The sequence below is a fragment of the Pseudomyrmex gracilis genome, unplaced genomic scaffold (genome assembly GCF_002006095.1).
Source record: "Pseudomyrmex gracilis isolate BER0280 unplaced genomic scaffold, ASM200609v1 scaffold_95, whole genome shotgun sequence".
NCBI lineage: Eukaryota > Metazoa > Arthropoda > Insecta > Hymenoptera > Formicidae > Pseudomyrmex > Pseudomyrmex gracilis.
The window spans coordinates 553,467-577,107 of NW_018020679.1; the positions used below are offsets into that span (position 1 = coordinate 553,467).

Here is a 23,641-nt window from a genome sequence, read left to right on the forward strand (position 1 = left end):
TGTATAATATATATTATTTAATGTTATATATAATATAAATTACAGTCACGTTACTTTAGTCACGTGTTGTTTTTCTACTCTTTCCTGTCATGTGACTTTACTTTAGTCACGTTTTTAATTTTCTCTACGTATACGACGAACTGTCAAAATCGCTTTTCTGTCATTATTTACTCTCTCGATCTTACCGATTCGATTCGACTCGACTCGACTCGACTCGATCAATCAACCAATCGACAACGCGAAAAAGAAGCAACAATAAATGCAATAGATTCGACTCCGAAACGCGCACGCCGAAACCAAACGGTACACATGGATTTTGTTATATAGGAAATGTACGTATTTTATTACGTATAAAAAATGTTCCATTAATTTTGTACATACATAAACAGCAGGGAACTCTTACACATTTTCTTAAGAAGGATGAAAGCGCCGACTACTACTTAGAGTTACGAAATCTATCCCCAAGAGACCGTTTGTATGAGAGAATATATTATAATTAAAGCGGATTATTTCTCTTTCTCTCTCTCTCCCTCTCTCTCTCTCTCTCTCTCTCTCTCTGTCTGTATTTTCTTTTCCGACGTTCAAATATAAATATAACATACGTGGGAAAGTGAGATATAAAAAACTCCGCATGGAATTTAAAACATATACCAACTAATTAAATGTGTTACAAAAAAAACTTTCGATATTAATTAAAACGCAAGTAAGTAATATAACTCTCCGATATTAAAATCATTTATTTTTATTGAATTTTATGAATATTTTAAATGTAATATGGATGGTTAATTAATTAGCATTTCAATACTTTTATGTTTGCCCGTGCTTTGTTAATTAAAATCCATCAATGTTTCACAATTTTTACTTAACAAAAGCACTTGTGCAACAGACAGATGTGGATTTTTACGTAAATATCTTGTAAATTTTGTTTTATTTTTTTAACATAACGGTTTAATTAGCTAATGTTGTTGTTACATCGCTTGTCAGAAAGTAAGTAACAACCGTATCTGGCAGTAAGTTTGCAATCGCAAAGTTAACATCGCGACAATTACAAAGAAAAAACCAACTATGACTCATTCTATCGAAACTGTGTTTGAAACGTATGGGAAATAAAAATTCGCCGAGTTGAGATTTTCTCGCAACACTTAATTCCGATTGCGCTAAAAGCATTAACGGCGCCAAACCGTGAATACTTCTTTCTCTTTCTGTTCTTTTTCATTTTGTTGCGATCGCTGTTTTTCCGAACGTAATTGCTATCGCGTCGCGCCAGGAGTCGCCAGGTTGCGCGTGATTTTTTTTTTTTTTTTTTTTTTAACACGATGTCACGCATCAACGATATGAAACGCCTGGCCGTTCTTCAATTATTTGGAGCACGCGGAATTTTTCGGCCTCGCATAGTTTTGTCGTTCAATCGGATATCTGACATTAAAAGCATTTATGGGTCGTTGGAACCGCCGAACGGCCGATATCCGTTTTTTGATCCAGAGGAAAGTTTTTTCCCTTTTTTTTTTTTTTTTTTTTTATGTATTTGCCCCTCTCTCGATCTCACGACAAACGTGCAAGCTCAACGGCGTCAGAGTGTTTTTGATAGAGATTTGTTTCAATTCACTGCGTCACACACGACAAAAATCGACACGTTAAATCGGTTTCGTGTGTTTTAGCAAAAATCTGCTCGAAATCTGTGCTTTACATAAAGAATTATTTCGATAAGCGCGTATAGAAAATTCAGTGAAGAAGAGAGTTAACAGAGGGAAACGCGCTCGCAAAGCAAACACACACACACACATACAAAGAGAAAAAAACGAGATTCATTTGATCTTCATTGCGCGTTAATGCGGTAAAGACCTGATTTTCCAAATAAATGAAATGAGACAGTTAATTCGATTTTAACTGAAGTCTGTACCAAACATGTGAATTTCGCTCGATGTTTCGTACTTTGATGGAAGTACGTTTCACACGATGCGTCCGGAATAGCGAGCGGAAAAACTCTGACGTTAAATCGATATGAGAGGGAAACGGGTTTTAATCAGAATAGATTTCCGTATTTTTCGCGCAACTCGATACACAGACGTACACAAAGCAAATATTGCCTTTGTGCGAGCAAACTTAAAACAAAAAAAAAATAATAAAATAAAATAAAACTAACAACAAATTATTTTAAATTACATGATAAAATGTAATACACCTGTGTACTATATATTCGCGCTACAACGAAAATATAAAAATACTTTATCCACACGGAGAATTAAAACACTGTGTTCTCTTAAAACTAAATACGTCGAGTGAAAAAAAAAAAAATCATGTTTATAAATGTTGCACTCAACGCAACTATTTTTTTGAATATTCCGTTTTGTTTTTTACGCGTTATATAATTTGTATTTTTTCCTCTCATTTTCTAGTTCTAAAAAACCGTGTCGTTTTTTTCGAGAATCGACCTATATCTATATATCACTCAACTGGGGGAAGCTGAAAGCCGCGATTCTCGAGAGCATAAGTACTTCCGGTGGACGTACAATTTATGGCGTTTTAGTCAGAACGCGCTCCGCGAAGCGTTGACAGGAAGGCAAGAGCGCGAGAAGAATTATGTCCAAAAGCCCAGGATCTTTGACCTAATGCACGCTTCATCGCTTACGAACCGGCGCGGCGCGGAGAGTTCTCCTCCTTTTCTTCGTGAGATAATGGCCTCTGGCAAATTCGGATTTACACGGCGCGGCCGTTCACGAGCGATTGGAAGCGTTCCAACGTGGTGCGCGCGTGCAACGGTTTTATACTCCCGACACATTTTTACCTTTATTTCCAGCGACGATCCGCCTCAATATTTTTGCAGTCGCAGAGCTTCGTCGCAGAGATTACGTAAACAACGCGCGCGCGTTTGGCTTCTCTCTCTCTCTCTCTATCTCGCGATGGACGTTTGCTTTGCGAACAAGAAACAACGCGACGGAATAGCGACGTACGCATCGAAGTTCGCATCGTTTCATATGTTTTCCGTTTTTTTTTGCGTGACGTAATACACAGGATTAGCGAATCTACGCTCAACACCTTTTCAACGAATTAGTCTATTGATTTGTTCTAGTTGTTAACAATTTTTGTCTATGATTACTTTTTAGGTTAGACAATTTATTAGATTAATTTGGATTTTTAATGGCAATTATTTTAAAGTACTTTAATTAGCAATTAAAAACAAAACCTCGACTGGTTTTTAAAGCGGTAATCATCGAATGTTTTACCTTCCGCGCGTGCAATAATAAGAATCAAAATTAATACAATAACAATGAATTCCCGTTTCTGTGCGCTACTTAGCTAAATCGCTTATAATTTCGCCGCACGAAGACAATTGTCGCCGGGAAATTGACATTAGCGGTGTCGCCAGTTTTCCAGCACGTTCCGGGAAACGGGCGAGAGAGAGCGAGTTCTCGCATCAACGTTGGTTGGGGAGGAAGAGGGGGCGGAGACCGAAACTCAAAGCGGAACTCGGAAAATGACAAGGAGACGACCGGGAAAGGAAACGCGCGTATCGCGCGCGCGGTCGCGCAAGTGCTTCTCATCAGTATGCAAAATGCGGGATTCGCTCGAGGTGCGCGCGTGGTTCCCTTGTGTCCTCCATTTGCCCGACCGGGAAACTATACACCGACAGCCCTGTTCAGCCGCTCTGTTCAGCGCGCCCTGCGCCTCTCCTCACCACCGCTTCTGCCGCCTCGGCTCCGTTCTTCTCTTTCGCGGGAAGCAAACTCTTCGCCCTCGCTTTACGCCTCTTTGTGCGCGGGTCGCATCGCAGATGCCGAGAGCATTATCGTACGCCGAGCACGCGTGTCCCGCGTGTCTCTTGTGTCGTGCGTGCCGTGTACGTTGCCGTCCGCACACGTAGCGTAATTATCCGCGCGCGTCGCTTCTCTCTCTCTCTCTCTCTCTCTCTCTCTCCCTCTCTCTTGTCGTGTGTGTTACTCTTTTCTGCTCGGTTTTCTTGTTGTTCGTTTTCGTTTTCTTTTTTTGGTTTTTCTTTCCCAATCCTCTCTCGCGAACGTTCTCTTTTCGTCGTCTCGTCTCGAAACTTCTTCTGCTCGCGCGCTTTGCGAAATACACTTCCCGAGACACTTTAGTTTGCGCCGACGATTTTATCTCGCTTCTTCGCAAATGTCACCCCCGCCGTCCCGATTCCCCGCAATTTGTTTCTTGCGCGAATGTAAAGCTTGCTTTGTAAGTTCTGTTTCCCCCCGTGCTTCCCTCCCCCTCACCCCTCTCTTACTTGAATTACGAACATTTCGCGACGACGCGCGCCGGATATAAATGGACGTTCGCGAGGCGAAATTTAAATTGTCCCGCAATTGAATTGTTGTGCGCAGAAGTCGCGCGCGGCTTTTGCTTTTTCCGCTCTATTTTCTGCGTTTTGATTACTTTGCGGTCCTCCGCATGTGTGTCCACGTCCGCCTACGCACAGGTACTTTTTCCCTCTTTGTCGGGAATCCTTCGTAGAGTCGCTGCTACCGACTCCAGTAGCTCCGCTCGGATATCTTTGATGTTCTAATAAAGTTAGTTTGCTAAGAAACAACGTCGACCACCATGAAAATCTTCCTCTCTTCTCTTTTTCCTTCTCTTTCTCGTGAGCAACCATAAGACAAGGTTGCGTCGTCATGTTACGCGTGTTATCCACGCTACCAAAGCGGATCCTTCTCTCTTTCTCTCTCGCAGTTTCCTTCTTTTCTCCAAACAAGCTGCTCTTTCCGGCCTTGTCGCCGGAGCGAACAACGGAGAATCGCACGCTTGTCTTGTATTTTGCTCGTATTCTCGGATTGCGAGCGCGGAGATACTGAGTTTCCGTATATTCTTTGCGCAGTTCGGAATAAACTCTTTCCATTGACCAAGAAGATGCTCCACGCCAGCTCGTCTTAAACGCAAGCAGTTGTGTGTTTCCTACATACTCGAGTTTCAGTTTATATTTTTGCTTCTCAACTGCAACCGACTGTTTTTCGCGAGATTACGCGAACACTGATTATTTATAAAAAAATCTTTTTAAACATATATTTTGAATGTTTTTAAATATATATATATATTTTTTTTAATGTTCTTTTTTCAAAATTGCACGTTTCTTTTTCGGGTGTGACAAGAGTTTTTGTTTTTGTCGTTCGGTGTTTTCTCCGGGAAAATTTTATGTGCTTCGAGATTTCGCGTTAATTTGACGACGCGAGGCGAAAGCGCCGTAATGACGGTCTCTCTCTTCGCCTGTTTGTTTTCCGGCGTGACCACTAGACACTAACCAATTCGCCGCCGTTAACCAAATTACGTATCGCGCGTGGTAAATTGCACCTTTGCATTCTCAGACGAGTCGCGCCCAGTTAGTTTTGCGGCCGTTTCCTTTTGTATCGCACAATGGGAAACGCGACAAAGCCACTGTCGAATTTCTGCCCTCGTCCAGCTTCCCGGTTTCTGCGGTTATATAAGGAGGTAAAAGCAAAACTCTAAGGACGTCGAACGTCCGAGCGCGGGAGAAAGAGAGAGAGAGAGAGAAGAGGCGAGTGTTCAGATAATGGTGAAAAATAATTGGATCGCCCGGGTGTGTAGGCACTTTCAAAAGTCTCGCTAGAAGGTCGGCCCTAGATACAAAAGAAAAGAAAGACCTCTCCTACAAAAGAAAAGAAAGACCTCTCCTCCTTGGCCTAAATCCCAAAAAATTGGAGACACACTCCTGCGGACACTGACCGAGGAAGGTTCCGTGATATTTATTATTTTTAGTTTACGAAATAATTAACGCCCGGAGATATAAAGACTCTCAGCGAGAGTCCATCGTGACTACGAGAATATCTTTCTTGTGATAAAATTTTGTTGTGTTTATTTAAACGCGTTTAAATACAACAACAACAAATCGAAAGAAATTTAAATGAATTTAGATAAGATTTTCAAATACAGATTTGCTACGATAACTCGATTATAAAGTTTGCTCGCGCGATACGTGATTTGTGAGGAAAGCTAACGCTATTTTTCTTCTTTTTTTTTTTCGCATTCACGTAATCGATTTTGATACACACGCATACGCGGAAAGTTTATAGCTTTTCCAGAAGAGATTCAGATTCCATTAGTTTTCTAGTGGCGCTACAGATATCAAATAAAATTTAGTATCTATGTAGAAAAAGAGAGAGTCCCACAACAACGTCGAGAAAGCGAGAGAGAGAGAGAGAGAAAGAGAGAGAGAGAGACAGAAACCGAGTCGTCGATCTCACGCACTCGGCATCGATCGCATTCGGCGAACGAAAGAAAAAGAACACCGCGGAGCGCGGTTTTGTTTCCCTCTGACCCAGTTTCTCTCTTACATCTCCGAGTTGTTCCGGAGAGCGGAGGCGGACCGGAACACAGCCGGATTTTAATTTACGCGGAGTGTCAGAAGCACATGGATAATCGAATGGCATTACTGCGACGGTTAGCGCAACGTGTAACGCAATAAAGGTAATCGATGAACGCTCGGTGACCCGAGACCACTGTTGGTTGCCGATTAGTTTAGGTCGTCCCGAGATCAGAATTCATAATGGCATTTCGAGATTATTCCTCGATTAACATGAGAACGGTCGGACCGGAATATATACGCGGTTTAAATATTTAATTAGATTGTATTGGAAAAAAAAAAAAAAATTAAAAATAAAGACTTTGCTCGTTCCCGCAAGCGCGGGATTTGAAATTACTCCGTGATAAATAATAGTCCGTGATTCTGTTACGGAAAGATAATAGACGAGTGTTTACGGCCGAATAAACGTACAAGGAACTTTCTTCTCTCCGCGAGAGTTATTAAAATTGCTGATAAAATTGAACATCAGAATTTTATGCGCGCGCTCTTTTTCTCTCTATCTCTCTTTACGTCTTACGTTTAATACAATCTCCCATTCCGAAGTCAATGTTTTATTTGGCAATTAATAATAGAATGTTCCTCGAGGTAAACTTTTTTTTGGAGAGAGAGAGAGAGCAAAGTACATAATCTTCTTAGAGTTAAACATTAACGCGCTGTAATCAAGAGTTTACGGAAAATATCGAAAAGAAAAGAACAACGCGTCGAAATAAAGAAGCCGTAAAATCTAACAAGGTTTAATTATAACTTTAAAATGCAATTGTGTTTTTGTTTTATTTACACTCCCACGTAAACGTGTACGCGCGAGTTAATTAAAAAGACATATTTTTCACTTGGAATTCGCGGAGGTTCGGTAGTCGCAATAAACGTCATCATTTCCCCCAAGGGGAACGCACATCGTTCTTGGCGTGAAATTTCACGCGGCGGAGTTTCCCTCTCGGCCAAGCCTTCCGCCGACAAAACATTGCCTCCGCAGTGACATTTTTTTTTTTTTTTTTTTTTTTTATCCACGTAGAGATAGAGAAAATGCACGCCGTCCGTTTTTTAATCCGATTTCGTTTATCGGAAAAAGTAGAAACTGCTGGCCGGCGCCGGTGTAAAAATTGTTCCGCCGAGCGGAAATGGCACACGGTCCGAGTGTCGAAGAGGATTACGCAGCGCGCAAGGCTGCGCGGGGTTCGTAAATTTTTCAACTTTTCGAACGCGCCGAGGAAAGCCGGTCTCTAAGTTTGCCGAAGCGTTGTGAATAGTTGCCACAGAGTTAATAAATATCCACAAGTTTTTGAAAAGAGAGAAAGACGAGGAAAGAGAGAGTCGTGGAAGTGTAAAAAAAAAAAATAAAAAAATAAATAAACAAAGTATTTCGTGTATTTATGACGTCAAAAAGTCATTTTGCGATTACAGTGTGATCGTGAAAAAGTCAATTTGTGAGTGTCTTTGTCCTTTAACCCATCGGTTCCCGTTTGAGCGACAGGATGCAAGAAGTATAATCGCCATATAACAACGTCGGTAGAGTTGTCAGAGAGAAGAAAGTCCCATCGCGCCGCTAATCGCGCGATTCCATTTCGTGGGATCGAAAACGATGAATCCAACTGGAAAGGAGCAACGGGAGAGATCACGGAGGCTGCCAATCTCGGCTGCCGTCGAACAGCCCTCGGGATGTAGGTAAATCCGAGAGCGCTGAGTCGACTTTATCGAATCGATAAGCGAACCCCCCATCGTCCACACAGATCGGCGGTACTTGCGATTCTTATCATCGATGTGGAAGAACGCGGGAATATAAATAATTTACCTGAGAAACGGAGAACACCGGGCGATTTGATGGCGTCGTTGTGAGGATCCGTCCTTCCTCTTTCGGTGCGCTTCCGTTCTTTTCGCTCGACTACTCGTGACTTTCCCGATTCGAGCAAGCCGGAAACTCCCTTAATTCATTGTGCTTTCCATCGGCGAACTTTCGCCACTCCGCAGCCGCCGCCGCCGCCGGGCGCCGTCGGTTGAAGGAGCAAAAGCACATCCAGGATTGTCGCGTCGTGATTCGTCGGGAGTAAACGGGAGAGTAAATGATGTCGGACTAGAGGATTTCTGCGAGAGAAACTGCTCCGAGAGACTCGCGCAACCGCCTCGGGAAGAAGCCTCGCCTCTTATTTGCGAGAGCGAAAGGAGATCTTCGTTTAGATAAGAAACCTCCTCCGTCTATTAACCCTTTCTTCTGTTGAATTATTGACCATGAAAATTTGCGAGTGAAACTTTGTTCGAATCGCAGTAAATATATAGTTCCGAGAAGGAATTAGATTGGACACTAAATGTATTTTTGAAATCTCTCCAAATAGAAAAGTTCAGTAGACGGATAAATAACGAGATACAACACTCGCGCTCGACAAAAATGGGATAAAAAAGAAGCACAAGGAAAAAGTCGCGTCTCTCGGGTTTCTCACTCGAGAAACATTGCTGATGGCGTGCAACGCCTAAACGCGTAGAAGCAGCAACGAAGTTTCTTCGCGGAGGAAGGTAGTCGAATGTGGGATGGAACGGCGTGCATAAGGTGCCATCCTGTGGAAAATTCGAGCCGCGGTGGCGGAATGCTCGTAAGGTACGGCGAAATGTTGGAACGACCGGGAGCCCGTTGCATTTTTATCCCGGATGGTGCCGACGCAGCAGATGAAAGCGGTTATGTCGGCTCTCTATTGCCGTCCTTTGTCTCCCCCCACCATATCCAAGACGTTCCTTAACAGCCGCGGCGACTCCATCCCCCGGACCGCTTCTCCCTCTCTGCGCCGTCATCTTTTCCGCTTCTTCCTCTTTCGCGACCTCAGAGCCAGTTCTATTTTGGATCGTCCCGAGGTATATTCAGGCACACTGGCGTACGACCAAATGCCGTGATACACCCCCGCTCGCAACACGCCGTATAACGTGTGTTGTGCCGCATGGCGAATCCCTCTAATGTTATTGCCAAACCAACCGCTCCCCTCCCTTCTTTTCCTCGCGCCGCATAATGCAGCGCCGCCGCTGCATTCCACTAAAAGCGGATTCCTCCTCCGATGTGTAAGTGCAAAGGTATTTTCTCTCTCTTTCTTCCTCTCGGTCCGATCGAGATTTGAGCGACGCGTTATTACATAATCGATATATCGATATGCGAAGTCAAAATTTATTATATTAATATAAATAAATTTTGACGTCAGCGTTGATATATAAATATTTATTCTATTAGTAAAACAAATTTCGAGAGATCGGAAACACCGCGCGCTCTGTATTTGTTCTGTATTTGTATTCTGTATTTGTCAAAATACGAGATTAATTATTATATAGAATTATGTTAACGAATTATCGTTCTCTGGCGGAGGTGGTGGATGTCAATAATTTCGCAAGGATACTAACAACGTATATACATTAAGTAACACGAGTATGTTTGCTTTTTTATTCATTTTTTATAGAATGTATGTACGCGTTTTTGATATATCGCAAATCGATATATCGATATATCGATATGCGATATATCGATTTGCGATATATCGATTTGCGATATATCGATTTGCGATATATCGATTTGCGATATATCGATTTGCGATATATCAATTTCGTTATGTTAAACACGCGTACGTACTATAAAAAATAAATAAAAAAGCGGACATACTCGTGTTACTTAATGTGTACTCGTTGTTAGTATCCTTGCGAAATTATTGACTCCCACCACCCCCACCGGAGAACGATAATTCGTTAACATAATTCTATATAATAATTAATCTCGTATTTTGACAAATACAGAATTGCGCGCGGTGTTTCCGATCTCTCGAAATTTGTTTTATTAATAGAATAAATATTTATATATCAACGCTGACGTCAAAATTTATTATATTAATTAGCTTTCGCATACACATGTACGCGATGTCGACCGGCGCCGACCTGATTTCGTGCGAAAGCGCGCGCGCGCGAGAGAGAGAGAGAGAGAGAGAGAGAGAGAAGAACAAAGATATCGATTCTTATTTCCCTTATTTTCAGATATAATTAAATTTAAACACACGGAATCTATTTCGATGACAGATTTGCGTAACACACGAGCACATTCATGTGTCTTGTTCAAATAATTGTTCAAATTGATGTATTTATAATGTACACAGCGTGTAATCAGGTTCTCTCTCGGTAACAGCTAACGCTTACGTGATAATATAATATACAGGTATGTCGTTTCATAGCGACACGTAGCGCGCGCATGACGTCGTCGCGCGTAGGTATGTATGTGTCGAAATCTCGCATGACTCGGTCTTTCACCGACTCTGCTTTGCCGCAATTTGTGTATTCAACGTGAGCAGCCTTTAGTTAATTATAGATGCGCTCGTTTCCCCTATAATGTCATTTATACAACGATATTGCATTGTGAATACACACACACGCAAGCACGCGTCTTACATTCCGCTGCTTACTTTGTTCCGCTCAAAAACCACAGCAATTCAAGGACGAAACGTGCACTTCCTTCTTTTTGGACGTTTAATGACGATTAAACCCTCAATTATTTACGATTGTCAAATTTTCACTCGCAGCCGGCGAAGCGCGAACACGGTTGAACTTTTCCAAAACTTATTAGCGATAATGTTCTCAGAGAGAGAGAGAGAGTAAGAGAAAGAGGGAGAGAACGAAAAGCAATTTGCTATAAAAGAGTAGAGCGGTAATAATTATTTATTTAACAAACCAATTTCGTACTGATTATCTTTCACGCACAGTTTCTGTGTAATATTATTATTGAAATTTAATTTTCACTTTAAATTTCTTTCCCCTTCTCCCTGTACCTACGCGTTATTTGAAATAACAATTTTTCTCGCCGATACAAATTAGCACACTGTAAGAATTTAAACAAAGACGTGACAATTCATTGGAATAAAACGAGATGTTTTATTAAAGCCGAGCGACACCCGATAATCAAATACGTCAAACCCGGCGCGGAATCGGACCCGGATAGAATCGGAAGAAGCAAGTCGCGCGCGCTCTCATATCAGTAGACTGCGGTTGTTCCGCCGTCGATTTAATTACCGATTAATCTAGACTTCTTTTGTTCCCTTTGAATAATGTCTACGTTCGCCCGACCAGAAATCGCTCGTGTATCACCGCGCTTGTTTTAATAACGACGATAAATCTCGAGTCCCACCGCCACGCCGACGGAATATTCGAGACTCCGCGCCGTTGCCTTTTTTTTCTTTCTTTCTTTTTTTTTTTTTTCGTCGTTCAGATTATTGGACTCCTCGCCAGTCTCGATGTCACGTCGATGGGACGTATTCGATTGTGCTTGAAGCCGATGATGAATCAAAGAAATCTCTCTGTGATTTAATTTCTCGTACTTAGAAAAATTGAATTAAAAAAAGAAATAAATAAATAAATCTCTCAAAATCGCCGATGTGTTTAAGCGTGTTTTTGTTTTTGTTATTGACGGAGTCAACGACAAAACTTTTTTGCGCGATGATACCGCATTAACTGCGCACAATATTCCATCACTTACGACATTGTTATTAAACGACGTTAATCCGACGTGGCGGATGTCTCGCGTTTTTTTTTTTTTTTGTGAACGCGCGAATCGATATTCTCGATATGTCGCGTCGTGGCAACAAATCACCGGGAGTGTATCATTTACTCGCGAGCGTTCCACGACGAAGTTGGTACACGACGAGGCAGCGCCTCACGGGGCCAACGGAATAGCCAACTGGGAAAATGGCAACTGACTGGGTGTAGACCGGAAATGACTACCAGCCGATAACCGGATATCTAATATCCGACCGTTTGGGTGCCGAAAAATATGAGAATCGGATAAGCCGCGCCGCGCACTGCCCAGTAACCATATTCATCGGATTGTGTGTCTTTCGCTCTCGCGACGCTGCAAAAATTTTCGGTATCCGCCGAAAAACCGAACGTTCTATATATTTTTAGAAGAAAATCTTACGGAATGAACGGAGAAATGTCGGGCGACTTGAGAAAAGAATTTTTTCAACTAGTGTTTTTCACGGAAAGAAAATCGTGACTTTTTTTTCGCGATCTCATCGTTTTTGCCTCGACCGGCGATTGGATCGCTCGATAATTGAGTAATTGTTTTGCAGCGATTCTCTGTGTCAGTTTTCAAGATGTAATGATGATCGAACTTGAAACTGATGCCGCGACACTAATCGACAAAATGCGAACACAATCGAACTTCACCCAAAACTTATTATCGATGATGTTCCTAAAGTAAGAAACTTCGCTGCGAACGCAACAAAATTATGTAAAACGGAGAACAAACAATTACAGAGAATTATTTATTACTCAGCTAAAAACAAATATGTTTGAATATTCCTTTCCCTCATTCGATGTGTCCGCATTTGCAAACTTTTTGTTGAAACAAAAAAAAAAAGAGAATCGTGTTGCAATAACGTACATAAATCAAATGCTCTCAGCGAGTAAAACATTTGCTGTAACAGAGGCATGTGAATAGGCGTATGTACGTCCCGCTTTGCAATTATAGCAAAACAATTTGAATGTTTTGTTTTTCGCAGAATGAGACGAGAAAAATAAACGCGCGCGCGCGAAAGAGAGAGACGGACTAATCGCGAGTGACGCGCTATCGCGCCCCGGTATCGATGATAATTAATAATAATTGCGTGCCGCTCGAGTAATCGAGCATCCATTAGCGCCATTACGCCCGTCGTCGCGTTAGCACGCCGTTCACGCGCGCGCGCGCGCGCCGCATGTTCTCGCTCTTCCGCCCTATTAACTTTATTATCATCATCGCGTTGTAATGTATTATTATATATTACGACACGCGTTACGTGATCGAGATGTACGCGCGCGCGCGCTCCCCGGAAAGAGGATGGGGGAAAGTAAGTAAGTCGCATATAGCGGTCGAGAAACGCGACTGATTTACGCGAGGCAAGTGCGCGTTCCGCGCGAGCCTTCTCCGATTTTAAGACGGCCCGTGTCGCGTCGCACATTTGCGCTCTCACGTATCGACTAAATGACGCCACCCTGACAAATGTCGCGTCATCAATGGCGTCTGGCAACTTTACGCTCCTCGACGACTATTATCGAGCGCACTTTCTCTCTCTCTCTCTCTCTCTCTCTCTTTCTCTCTCCGCGCGTCTTGCTAGAGTTCGCACACCGACGGAAGATCTCTCTCTCTCTCTCTCTCTCTCTCTATCTATAGTTCCGCGAATCTCCGCATTTCTCAAGCTCCTATTTACCCCGAGAGATGTTTCCGCACACGAGAATGAGGATGAAGATATCGTCGCGCCGACACGTTGGAAATTCTGGGATTTTCGTCCGCACGCTCGCGACGCGAGATTTATTTTTCGAGAATTTCGAAGCCACAATTGTGCGTCGCAAAGCCGAGATTTTTCATCATGTGCTTCGAATAGCGCAAATTATATAACTTATGAACATGATAATTTGATTCAATAAATATGAACCCTTGTGATTTCACAGGTCTCGTGGATGAGAAGCAGAGATCTTCACGTGCTCACCACGGAACATTTTGTCTTCAGCTCGGATACGCGATTCGAGCTCCAGCACACGAGAGGCAGCGACGCCTGGACTCTCCGGCTGAATAACGCCAGAAAGACGGATTCTGGCAAGTACGAGTGCCAGGTCAATACCGACCCGAAGATCATGTATGCGGTGCAGCTCTCCGTGCGAGGTGATTGTCGTTTTCCGACTTCGCATAATTTGTTCGCTCCCCGTAGCGGCAATTTGCAATGGAAATATTTTACATCACATATATTATTGTTGCACTCAAGTCGCAACTCTCGTTTGAACATTTTCGTGAGATTAAACACGAGACAAAACGCGTAGCGACGAAATAAGAGAAACACGCCAAAGAGAGATCAGAGATAATTGTTTTTCAAAATAATCTCTTTTTTAAATTAACGAGAAGAAATGACTTATATATTTGTTGCGCGGTAAAAACAATGCGATAAGACGGCGCATTTTTTGTTGTTTTTTTTTTTTTATTTTCCAGATCCGGATAAACCGGAAGGTTACGACGAGCCGCATTCACAGCAGACGCGTATAAGTAAGTGTACACCGTTGGACGTGACGCGTATTTCTGGCCCGCCACGTTTGTGTGACACACGTGAGCGTGACGTTTCCTTTTAGTTCCAGTTCACACCGATCGGATCTCGTGTATTTAAAGACACGACCAGAGAGGTCGGTTGATATTACGCGCCCCGGTGATGCGCGGGAATATACAGTTTCTCATATTAAAAACCAATCGGTTAACAATATGAAATAAATTTTTTACACGCGAATGAATCCGATTCGCGAGAATAGAGAATTTGATGTTTGCTCCCTCACATTTTCCCGCGGTGTGTTTTACTGAATAAAACATCGATTAGAGAGAACAATATAAAAATTCTATTAAAAAATTATATTGTTTTAAATCCCGTTTAAAAGAAACAAAAAAAAAAAAAATGTTTGTCGATGTTTAATATATGAATCTCGCGTGTGACGAGAGACAATCGGAATTAATTAAAAAATCCATCTATACGCGGCCGGGGTATTTGCATTTTTGTTGTGATTCTAATTCACCGACGCCGAAACTTATTTTATTGTACCCGCGCGATTCTGTGATATCAGCGATAATATATTTTGCGCGGACTTGCATAATTAATTTCTCGCGTAATCAGCATTAGCCGAATCGGGTTTGTGGGTGTGTGTATGTATAAAACGACCTGTATCGCGGGCCGGTTTGAAAATTATTATATCATGCAAATTATTTTATGAATTTCTTGATCGGCGCGGAAACTCGAACAAGCGTATAAAAATTATGCAATCAAAACTTCGCGGAAAAGTTTCGCGGACTAGTCGGATGAGATGCGGACTATTTTTTTTTCTCTCTCTCCCTCTCTCTCTCTCTCTCTCTCTCTTCTTCCTTTCCGTTCACTTCTGAAATTTTATTTGCGCGCCGCAATGGATTATAAACAAAACGAAATAAAACAAACGCGCAACAAACGTTACCCTCCCTCAATGAAAATTTTCACCGGTATAAATGGCCTCGGGCGCAAAGATTGACCCAGTTTATCCCAAGGGAGGATTTAAAAATATAACTTTCATCGCCCGAGCGACTGGCAATTTCCGCTTTTGTTTTACCACTTCGGAAAGTAGCGGCGACCGAGAGCACCGGTTGAATCGTCGTTAAGATTGCATCAGTTGGAAAAAGCGGCGATTAATCAGCCGCGCCGAGGTACAGCGCTAAGCTTGCTGATAATTATCAGGCAAAGAAAGCGCGTTTTCTTGTAATACAATCATTACAAATGTAACGTATCACTGTCGCCATTAATTCTGTTTTTGGTATTTCACCACGGGGGCGCGACGTAAGTAACATGATTAATGCAGCGAGAGAGAAGGCGCGTCGCGGCGTTACTTCTTCGAGAGAGAGTCATATTTGCCGGTCGCGTCGAAGTTTTAATCAACAATATTTGATTAACCAAAAGGTCGTGCGTGTTTTCACTGTTTTATCGATTTTTTTCGGATCTCGATAACACGCGAGGTTGTGATTGGTTTTAATTTTTCATTCAACGACTCGCATGTTTTATCACACATTTTGTTTGGTAACCACGTATCGGAACTTCTAAGTTCTCTTGCCGGTCACATGACCGATATATCCTCCAAATCCCTCGCGACCTGTGCATGCGGCAGCAGCAGCGCTCCATAGGTCGAGAGATTATGTTGAGCTTTTACGAGTGGCATTACGACATATGTACGTTCAGAAGTTGCGTGATGTCTGTTTACCGCGTTCTGGACGCTCTCGGTGTGGCGAACTTTTGGACGGGCAAACAGCCCGTTATTTCTGTTGTTCGGTCTAAATACTCCAAGAAACTCCACGCTGCGCGCGAGTCTATTATATGAGTTTATTGCCGTATCTGCGTTTACGGCGCGCACGTATATATGAAGTCGCAAACTACTTCGTCCATTTCGAGGATCTAATTCGCATATCGCTGATATTCTCGAAGGAGAAATTTTCGGCTTTTAATCGCGTCGAGTAACTTCTTTTGAAAAAAAAAAAAATATAGAAAATATTTATATCGGACAAAAACTCCGATTCTCTCACACCGTATGTACGCCGAATAAAAAAAATCATTTAAAAGCTGTTTTTTTTTTTTTTTTTTTTCCGGCGAAACGACATCAATCACTTAAGGATAAGTGCGACATCGTCCTGGCTTTGACGCTCGTGATCCGTCGATTCTTCTTGCGAACTTTCTTTCAGCCGCTTCATAATTCTTTTTAAGTAACGTCGTCTTCTCTCTTGACGCTTTCGACGTTCCTGAATTTACGCTTTTTCGTTTACGTCGGAACGACAGATTACGAGAAGCCGGCGCGCGGTTCTCTCCCTCGTCAAACCGCGCTCTTGACACGTCGCTCAAAATCAGTGACAAAAACTCGCAAATCGTCCGGCGAAAGTTGACGCTTCGTCTCTCAATTATTCTCCCTTATCTCGCGAATATATACAAAATTTTTCACAAACCGCGATGTGTATGTATGTGTGCGAGAGAGAGAGAGAGAGAGAGAGAGAGAGGCAGAGAGAGACAGAGTTTAATTATTCCTCAAGGGGCACATTCTCTACTTGAATATTCTTCGAGCCGTTTTCAGTAGTTCCATCACTTTAATAGTGAAGTTGCGGCCATGAATATTTCTTTCCGCGTATCACGACGCGTTTCTCCACCTCCTCGGTCTCTCGCTTAGAGAGAACACACACACACACACTCTCTCTCTCTCTCTTTCTCTCCACGCAGTTTCGCCCAACTAATAAATATACTCGCGCCAACTTTGCTCTTGCCGTTGTTCGCGATATACGCGGGACGTAAAGATGGTCACAGATCGCTGCCAGCTATATTGTCAAAGTTTCACAACAGATAAATAAGGAAGAAACAAAGCAAAAGGAGGAGGAAAATTCAACGCGCGCCGTGCATGTATGCAAATAATAATGTGACGTAACGGAGCGGTAAATTTTTCTTCCGCTCGCGCCCAGAATGTTTTCTTCTCGTGTTCTACAATAGAAAAATAACTTGTTGTGTTTATTACAATTAATGACTGTCATATCAAAAACAAAAACAAAACAATCTAAAAAGACGCGCGCGTTTGTTATATCTCTCACCCTTTTGATACACCCGACATACGAAATTTTTTTTTTTAAGAAATGTCACTCGAAAAAGGCGCAGGGAGGATTCGCGAGAGAATTTATCCGCAAAGTTTTCCGTCAACAAAAAGACGAGCTGGACCCGCCGCGGAAAGAAACGTCGGCGAGCGAGTTTACAGTAATAACAGCATAACATAATATTTCGCTAGAGGGAACGCAGTCGTCGCCGGATTCATTTAAGTCTAATAGGATTATCCTTAATCCCGCGGTCCCGCCGCGGCTTCTTCGTATCCTTTTCTTCGTCGGCCACCGAGAGAGTTCAGAGTTCTAAGGGATAGGGAACGGGCCGAGCGCTAAATGAGTCTCGGCCGCAGTTCTCGTGCTGAATAATGTATACGCGCCTCGATATTTTTATACAGAGACAGAGAACCCTACTTTCAGGGCGTTTCTCTCTCTCTCTCTCTCTCTCTCTCTCTCTCTCTCTCTCTCTCTCGAAGATAATGATAAATTATTAATTTCGCTTTCAAGACGCAGTCGACGACCGCGGAGAATATGTAATTTCCGATAATTATCGGAAGTACGAGTTAATTTGATGTCTTTTTTTTTCTAAAGTTTATTCACAAGAAAAAAACATACAAATACAAGCTTACTGTTTCAAATATTATATTACTTCCGACGATTCTCGCTCTATTTAACGGAAAGCTGACAAATCCCCTTGCGGAAGAAACTCGAAGGTCTTAAGTAGATAAAGTAGTATTATGCTTTTTCGAACTTCGTCCTCGACTGTTTTAAGACGTACAACCTTTAGGCGATGTCGAAGCTAGTTTACTTTGAAATAAGTAAATATATATAAATTATATATATAACGCAACGCACATACATACACACACACACACACACACTTTCGATGCATCTCAATTCTCCAATTATATACGTCGCTACTCTCTTTTTTGTGAGGAATATGCAATTTCCAGAGACTTGACGGTGATTCTTGACTGCAGAGAAAGGAAGTAGCGGAGCGCGCGCATTATTCTCGACAAATGGCAACTACAAATATACGACGCTATTGTAAAAGGAAAATGAGGCTTCGTTATACGTCAAGCGCGCGCGACTAGATTCGTAACAGTAGGGTTAGGAGGGGGAGGAGAGGAGGGAAGCGCTCTTTCGCAATTTATCGTATGTGTAATGGGGAGCCGAAGAGTTTTCGAGCCGGAGGTAATTTACGGTACACTTTGTAAAAAGCCGATGCGCGCGGTCGCGGGAACGTGGTGTGGTTCGCGCATTAAAACGAGTACTTGTCTCTCTCCGCTGTACACCGCTTTCTAAATTAAAAATGTACAAGCTTGACAGTATATCTACGTGCGAGCGTGTTATACTATGCGTTTTTTGCTACTTCAGCGTACTCTACTTTGTGCCGCGTCGGCGGCGGCGCAACGAAAGTGGATATAACGCTGGCATTAATTAAAATCATTGCATAACATTCGTCGAGTGTTCTTGATGGCGCGCGCGAGCTAAAGCGGCCCACTCTCCCTCTCTTCGCGTTGCCCGAGCGTTTCCTTTCGCTCGTGTGTATAGGGTAGGGTCTAGTGCGTTAATCCCCCCGACGCGCTCTCGCGATATTAAAACCCGGGACGGATTGCGTCAATTAGAGGGTATTCGCGATACACGACGACGTCACGCTCGTCCCCGCGACGTTGTCAATTAAAAACGATTGCAAATCCTTTTTCGCGTCGCCGCCGCCGCGTTTGTTCGCCGTCCTTTTCGACATCGCCGAGATTTAACAAAAGCCTCTTTACGAATCGAAGTGAAACAATGTGCACGCAAGAAAACCCGAGAGCGTTGTTGTCGTTCGCGGAGTTGCAGTTCTCCGAGAGAGCGAAATAAATGACATCAAAAATTCAAAGCTGAACGATCGACCGTTTTTTTGTTCAAGCCAATCATCGTTCGAACACGGCGGCGGTCGGATACAGGTTCCCTCTTTCGGTCGGTCAATCAGTTATTTGATCTGTGATCTTCGTGCGTTAATACAAATGGAATTCTCCTCCGGGGGAATTCCATTTGAATTTTCCAAGACTCGGTCGGGAAATTCAAGCGGTCAGTGGTCGTATCACGTGGCCGCCCGTCGGATATGCGCGTAATCTCGTCACGACGCGGTCATTCAATTGCTTCAGCCACCGCATGATATTTGTCCGAACATGACTTCCAGGTTATGAGAGCACGGCGCCGGTAGCGGACATAATAGGTCCTCAGGAGCAAAGGGTGCCGTCGGGCTCAACGATCACCCTGAGGTGCGTCATATCGTCGCCGTATCAGATCCGTCCCATCAGGGGTGTACAATGGCTTCGGGATAACAAACTCCTAACATTCCAGGTAATGCAACCTCAGCTGGATACGCGGGACCCAGGCTCTAATGAAATTTCTGTTTGACGACCGGGGGAATCGAAGGGAGACGGGGAGACGGGGAGGAGGAGGAGGAGGAGGAGAAGGGGGTGGAAAAAACGGGACGCTCGTATATCATCGCGTTCCCCGCGTCGACCGCGCGCGCGAGAGAGAAGATGTGGGTCATATGGCTCTCATTTCTGTCGTGTCTTTCACATTTTTGTAGCCTGCGTCGGCTGTTTCTTTCGCGCGCGGTATATACACGCGCGAGTGACGGCTAGACTCTAGGGGGTAGGGGGCTGATCGATTCGGGCGACGCGGTTTTGTTGCGAAGACCGCGTCGGCGATTATCGCGTCGCGGCTCACAATGTGATACTGGCGCGTCCCCCACGTCAGCGCGCGACGCGACGTCTCTCGCAGCATCGATCGGAAAAGCTTTACGTGTAGCTTTCGCCGCGTAACAATATTCTCTGAACATATATATGTATATTTGTTCGTTTTTCTCCGCATTTGATTTATTAAAACTTTCTGTAAATTTGAACAAAAAATAAATTTACGCAACACGCACGAGTAGGTTCACATTTGTTTCATTAATCCAAGTGGTAACGAGCGTGCGGTATCATCGTATTTGATACGCGCGAAAATTCAGATTTGACTCTCGAAATATAACGAAACTCTTCTCCGCGTTTTGATACGCGCGCGCGCGCAAAATGTGATACGCGAGAGCTCGTATTTCTTCGAAGTTTCATCATAAATACATCACGAATCGCGCAACCATAACATATGGAATATCTTCGTATTACATTTTATAGAAACAAAAGAGATTTATCGGTTTTTATTCGGATTCGCGCGTGTATGAGATTTCCGGCTAAACGGACGGATCCGTGCAAATATTCTGAATTATGAAAACTTCTGTATGTAACATTTCGAACGCTCTATTACTCGCTTCATTGCTTCTCTTCCTGTTTTCTCACCATCTAGGCGCGCAGAGGAATAACCGTGGAGACCGTGAGAGGTGCGGCGAATACGGAGTCCATGTTGATCCTGGCGACGGTGACGCAAGACGACGTCGGAAACTACACGTGCAGACCGACGGAGGGTCGATCTGACAGTGTCACCTTGATCGTTGAAGAAGGTTAGTGTTGCTCTCAACAAATAAATTTATTCCAAAACTTATTCCTTTACGGCGATGACAAGTGTCTCTCGAATCAGCAGATTCGCGCGCGCGAACGTTGGTGGTCGGTCGTTTGATTTTTTTTTTTGCTCGAAATGTGAACGAACGGAACGGAAAGAAAAACTTTTGCGCTAACTGGATACTACATTTTTACGACAGACACGATGATATAATAATAATGACAGTACACTTGTGCGTCTTGTAATCTTCCGGGAAATCTCCGGCTGTCGCCGGATGTGCCGGAAACTCACCGCGGGCGCGCGCGCGCCGATATTCCATTTCCTTTCGCGCTCTCTCTTGCGCGTATCCTCCGCGGGGTACAACCCATGATGTAAAGTCGTGCCTTAGGATTACTCGAAACACTTTAAAGTTTTAAAGAGGCAGCGGTATTTTACGCCGGAGCTATTTGTCTAGCTCAGCCACTCGGTCGCCGCGGATGAAAAGGAACGGAAAAGACGGGGGGAGAGGAAAGCGAAGGGGTGGAAAAGACGGAAGACCCGTTCGCTCGCGCTCTCGGGAGCGCGCGTGTATTCTTGAGGCGCGAGACGGGACGGGAGGGGGGGAATGTCCGAGGGACGAGGAATCGCGGATGGAGAGAAATTGCCGGGTTCACAGGTAGAAGGTGACGAAGAGCGAGTAGTACGGAACCTCCCGAGAGAAAGGAAGAAACTCGCGGAGAGAGATGAGCGAGAGCGTTGTGCAGAGATTCTCGCGCGTTTTCTTCTCTTTCTCTCTCTCTCTCTTTCTCTCTCTTTCTCTCCGTTCAAGCTCCGTTGCGCAATGTATCTGTTTTGCTTTTATTTTTGAAAATTGAAAGAATGGATGCGGAAAAAGAAAGAAAAACGGAGGATGTTTTAAGCACAGCCGATAAAACCGAGGAAAGAAGAAGAATACGTCAACGAGATAAGATTTCTGTTTATTCCTTTCCTCTCGCCTATAAATCGCGCGTTTTTAGCGCGCATTTCTCAGCGTGCTAAGTGTAGAAATTCGGATATCTATTTTTCCGTCAGCTGTTTTCTTCCCCCGGACGGAAGTTGAACCTTTCGAGAATTTTCTCTTCGCGCGCATATCATTCGCCGAGGAGAAGAAACACGCGGAGAAGACCGCGGGAAAAATAATCTGAGCCGAGCGAGGAAATATACGAAAATTATGAAGGCATCGGCGAAAACTGAAAAGTGTGTGAGAACACGCCGGCTGAAATGGAGCGAATGGCACGGAAAAGGACGGAGGCAACGCTTTTTCACGGGGAGAGAATCGCGGGGGGGAAGGACGCTTGCATGCGGAAATTCACGCGGTTGTAGTCTCTATTATCGTGAATTTCCCTTCGGAGATTATTGCGAGAGGAAAGCGCCGCCCGAGGTGGCGTCGCATTTTTCCCCGGTCGTCGTGCAGCACGCGTGCGCGCTCCGGCCATGCGCTATCTGTCCCCGCCGTGTCTATCCGCACGCGAAACGCGCCCCGTGCGACCATAAATCAGAACTTAGACGACTCGCGGCCTCGTAGATTGCGGATTTACGCCGGTTTATGCGCCCCGGCGTTGGAAAGCACCCCGGCGGTAACTAAGCGAAGTGCATCGCGCGATTTTTACGATAGTGATATCGAACGTAAATGCCGCGAAAAGTACACGGAAGTGAATATCGCGCAGCCTTCGGGACTCGAAAGTATAATAAAGTTAGTATATAAATTTCCCATTTTTTTTTTTACACAATAAAAAACATTTTTCCAGAAATTCTACAAGACAAGTTGTCTTGTGTGCTAAAAGTAAAACAACTATTTGCAATATATTTTTCGAAGAATTGCAACTGCGGAAAAAGAAAATTACTTTGTAAGATTGCGTCGCAATATTTTTTTTTTTTTTTGCGCTGATATAAGGAGCTTATTACGTTTTAATAGAATAATATCCAACGTAAAACTGTGAGGGAAAGATAATGACGTTATACGTAATTTACCTCAAAATCTCTTATTATTATTTATACTGTGGTAAACACGATATAAATACTGCAAACACTCTTATTCCCGTGTCAGGGACCTTCGTGTGTGTGCGCGCGTGCGCGCGTGTTGGAGCAAATCTCCTGGAGAACGTTAGAATTAATTCGCTCCGCGGAGAGCCGAGCCGCATAAAATGAACATTTCTTCGTTACACCGGCATAAATTTTGCACGTCGAGAGAGAGACAAGAAAATATATATATTTGCACTCTTTATTATGTTTTTTTTTTATTTTTATTTACTCTCGCGCGAAGACGATTATTGCGACAAAATTCGTCACATCGAGGTCGGTGCGTTGAGATCCGCTCGAAAAAAAAAATTCGAGTCACACCCGCTCAAAAGAAAAGAATTGCGCTTCGCGGCGCGAGCATAATGGAGTTTTTGATATTCGCCGCGCGAAAAACCGAATCCCGGAGACCCTTGATTCCGAGTCACTTTGCAATAGCACTTCACTCACGTGTGTACATCGCGCGCGATACATCAACCGCAGGCATGTGCGATACGTGTACAGCTCTCTGGCGGAGCCACGCGAGAGCCGCCCTCCCCTTCCCCCGGACGATAAATCAGAAGTCCGGCCGCTCGTTTTCTAGTTTTTTTTCGCAGATTGCGAATTCGCGCGGAGTTTATCGGCGCGGACAAGTCCTGAAGGAAGTGCCATCCCGATGGGGATTAAACGGAACAGCGAGCATTTTT

The 23,641-nt window shown here is 43.7% G+C and overlaps 1 protein-coding gene across 8 annotated transcripts in view; it reads left to right on the forward strand.

Moving 5' to 3' along the window:
• The window catches only part of LOC109855683 (lachesin-like), an 87,667-nt gene that overhangs the window by 56,892 nt on the left and 7,134 nt on the right, over positions 1-23,641 (forward strand). For 7 of the 8 annotated variants that reach the window (XM_020430184.1, XM_020430183.1, XM_020430185.1 and 4 more), the window contains 4 exons: positions 13,760-13,970; positions 14,292-14,345; positions 19,615-19,778; positions 20,769-20,922. In XM_020430184.1, the coding sequence (XP_020285773.1) occupies positions 13,760-13,970; positions 14,292-14,345; positions 19,615-19,778; positions 20,769-20,922 (583 nt within the window). The remainder of the gene's footprint in view (positions 1-13,759; positions 13,971-14,291; positions 14,346-19,614; positions 19,779-20,768; positions 20,923-23,641) is intronic. The other variant, XM_020430189.1, reaches the window with a different exon arrangement.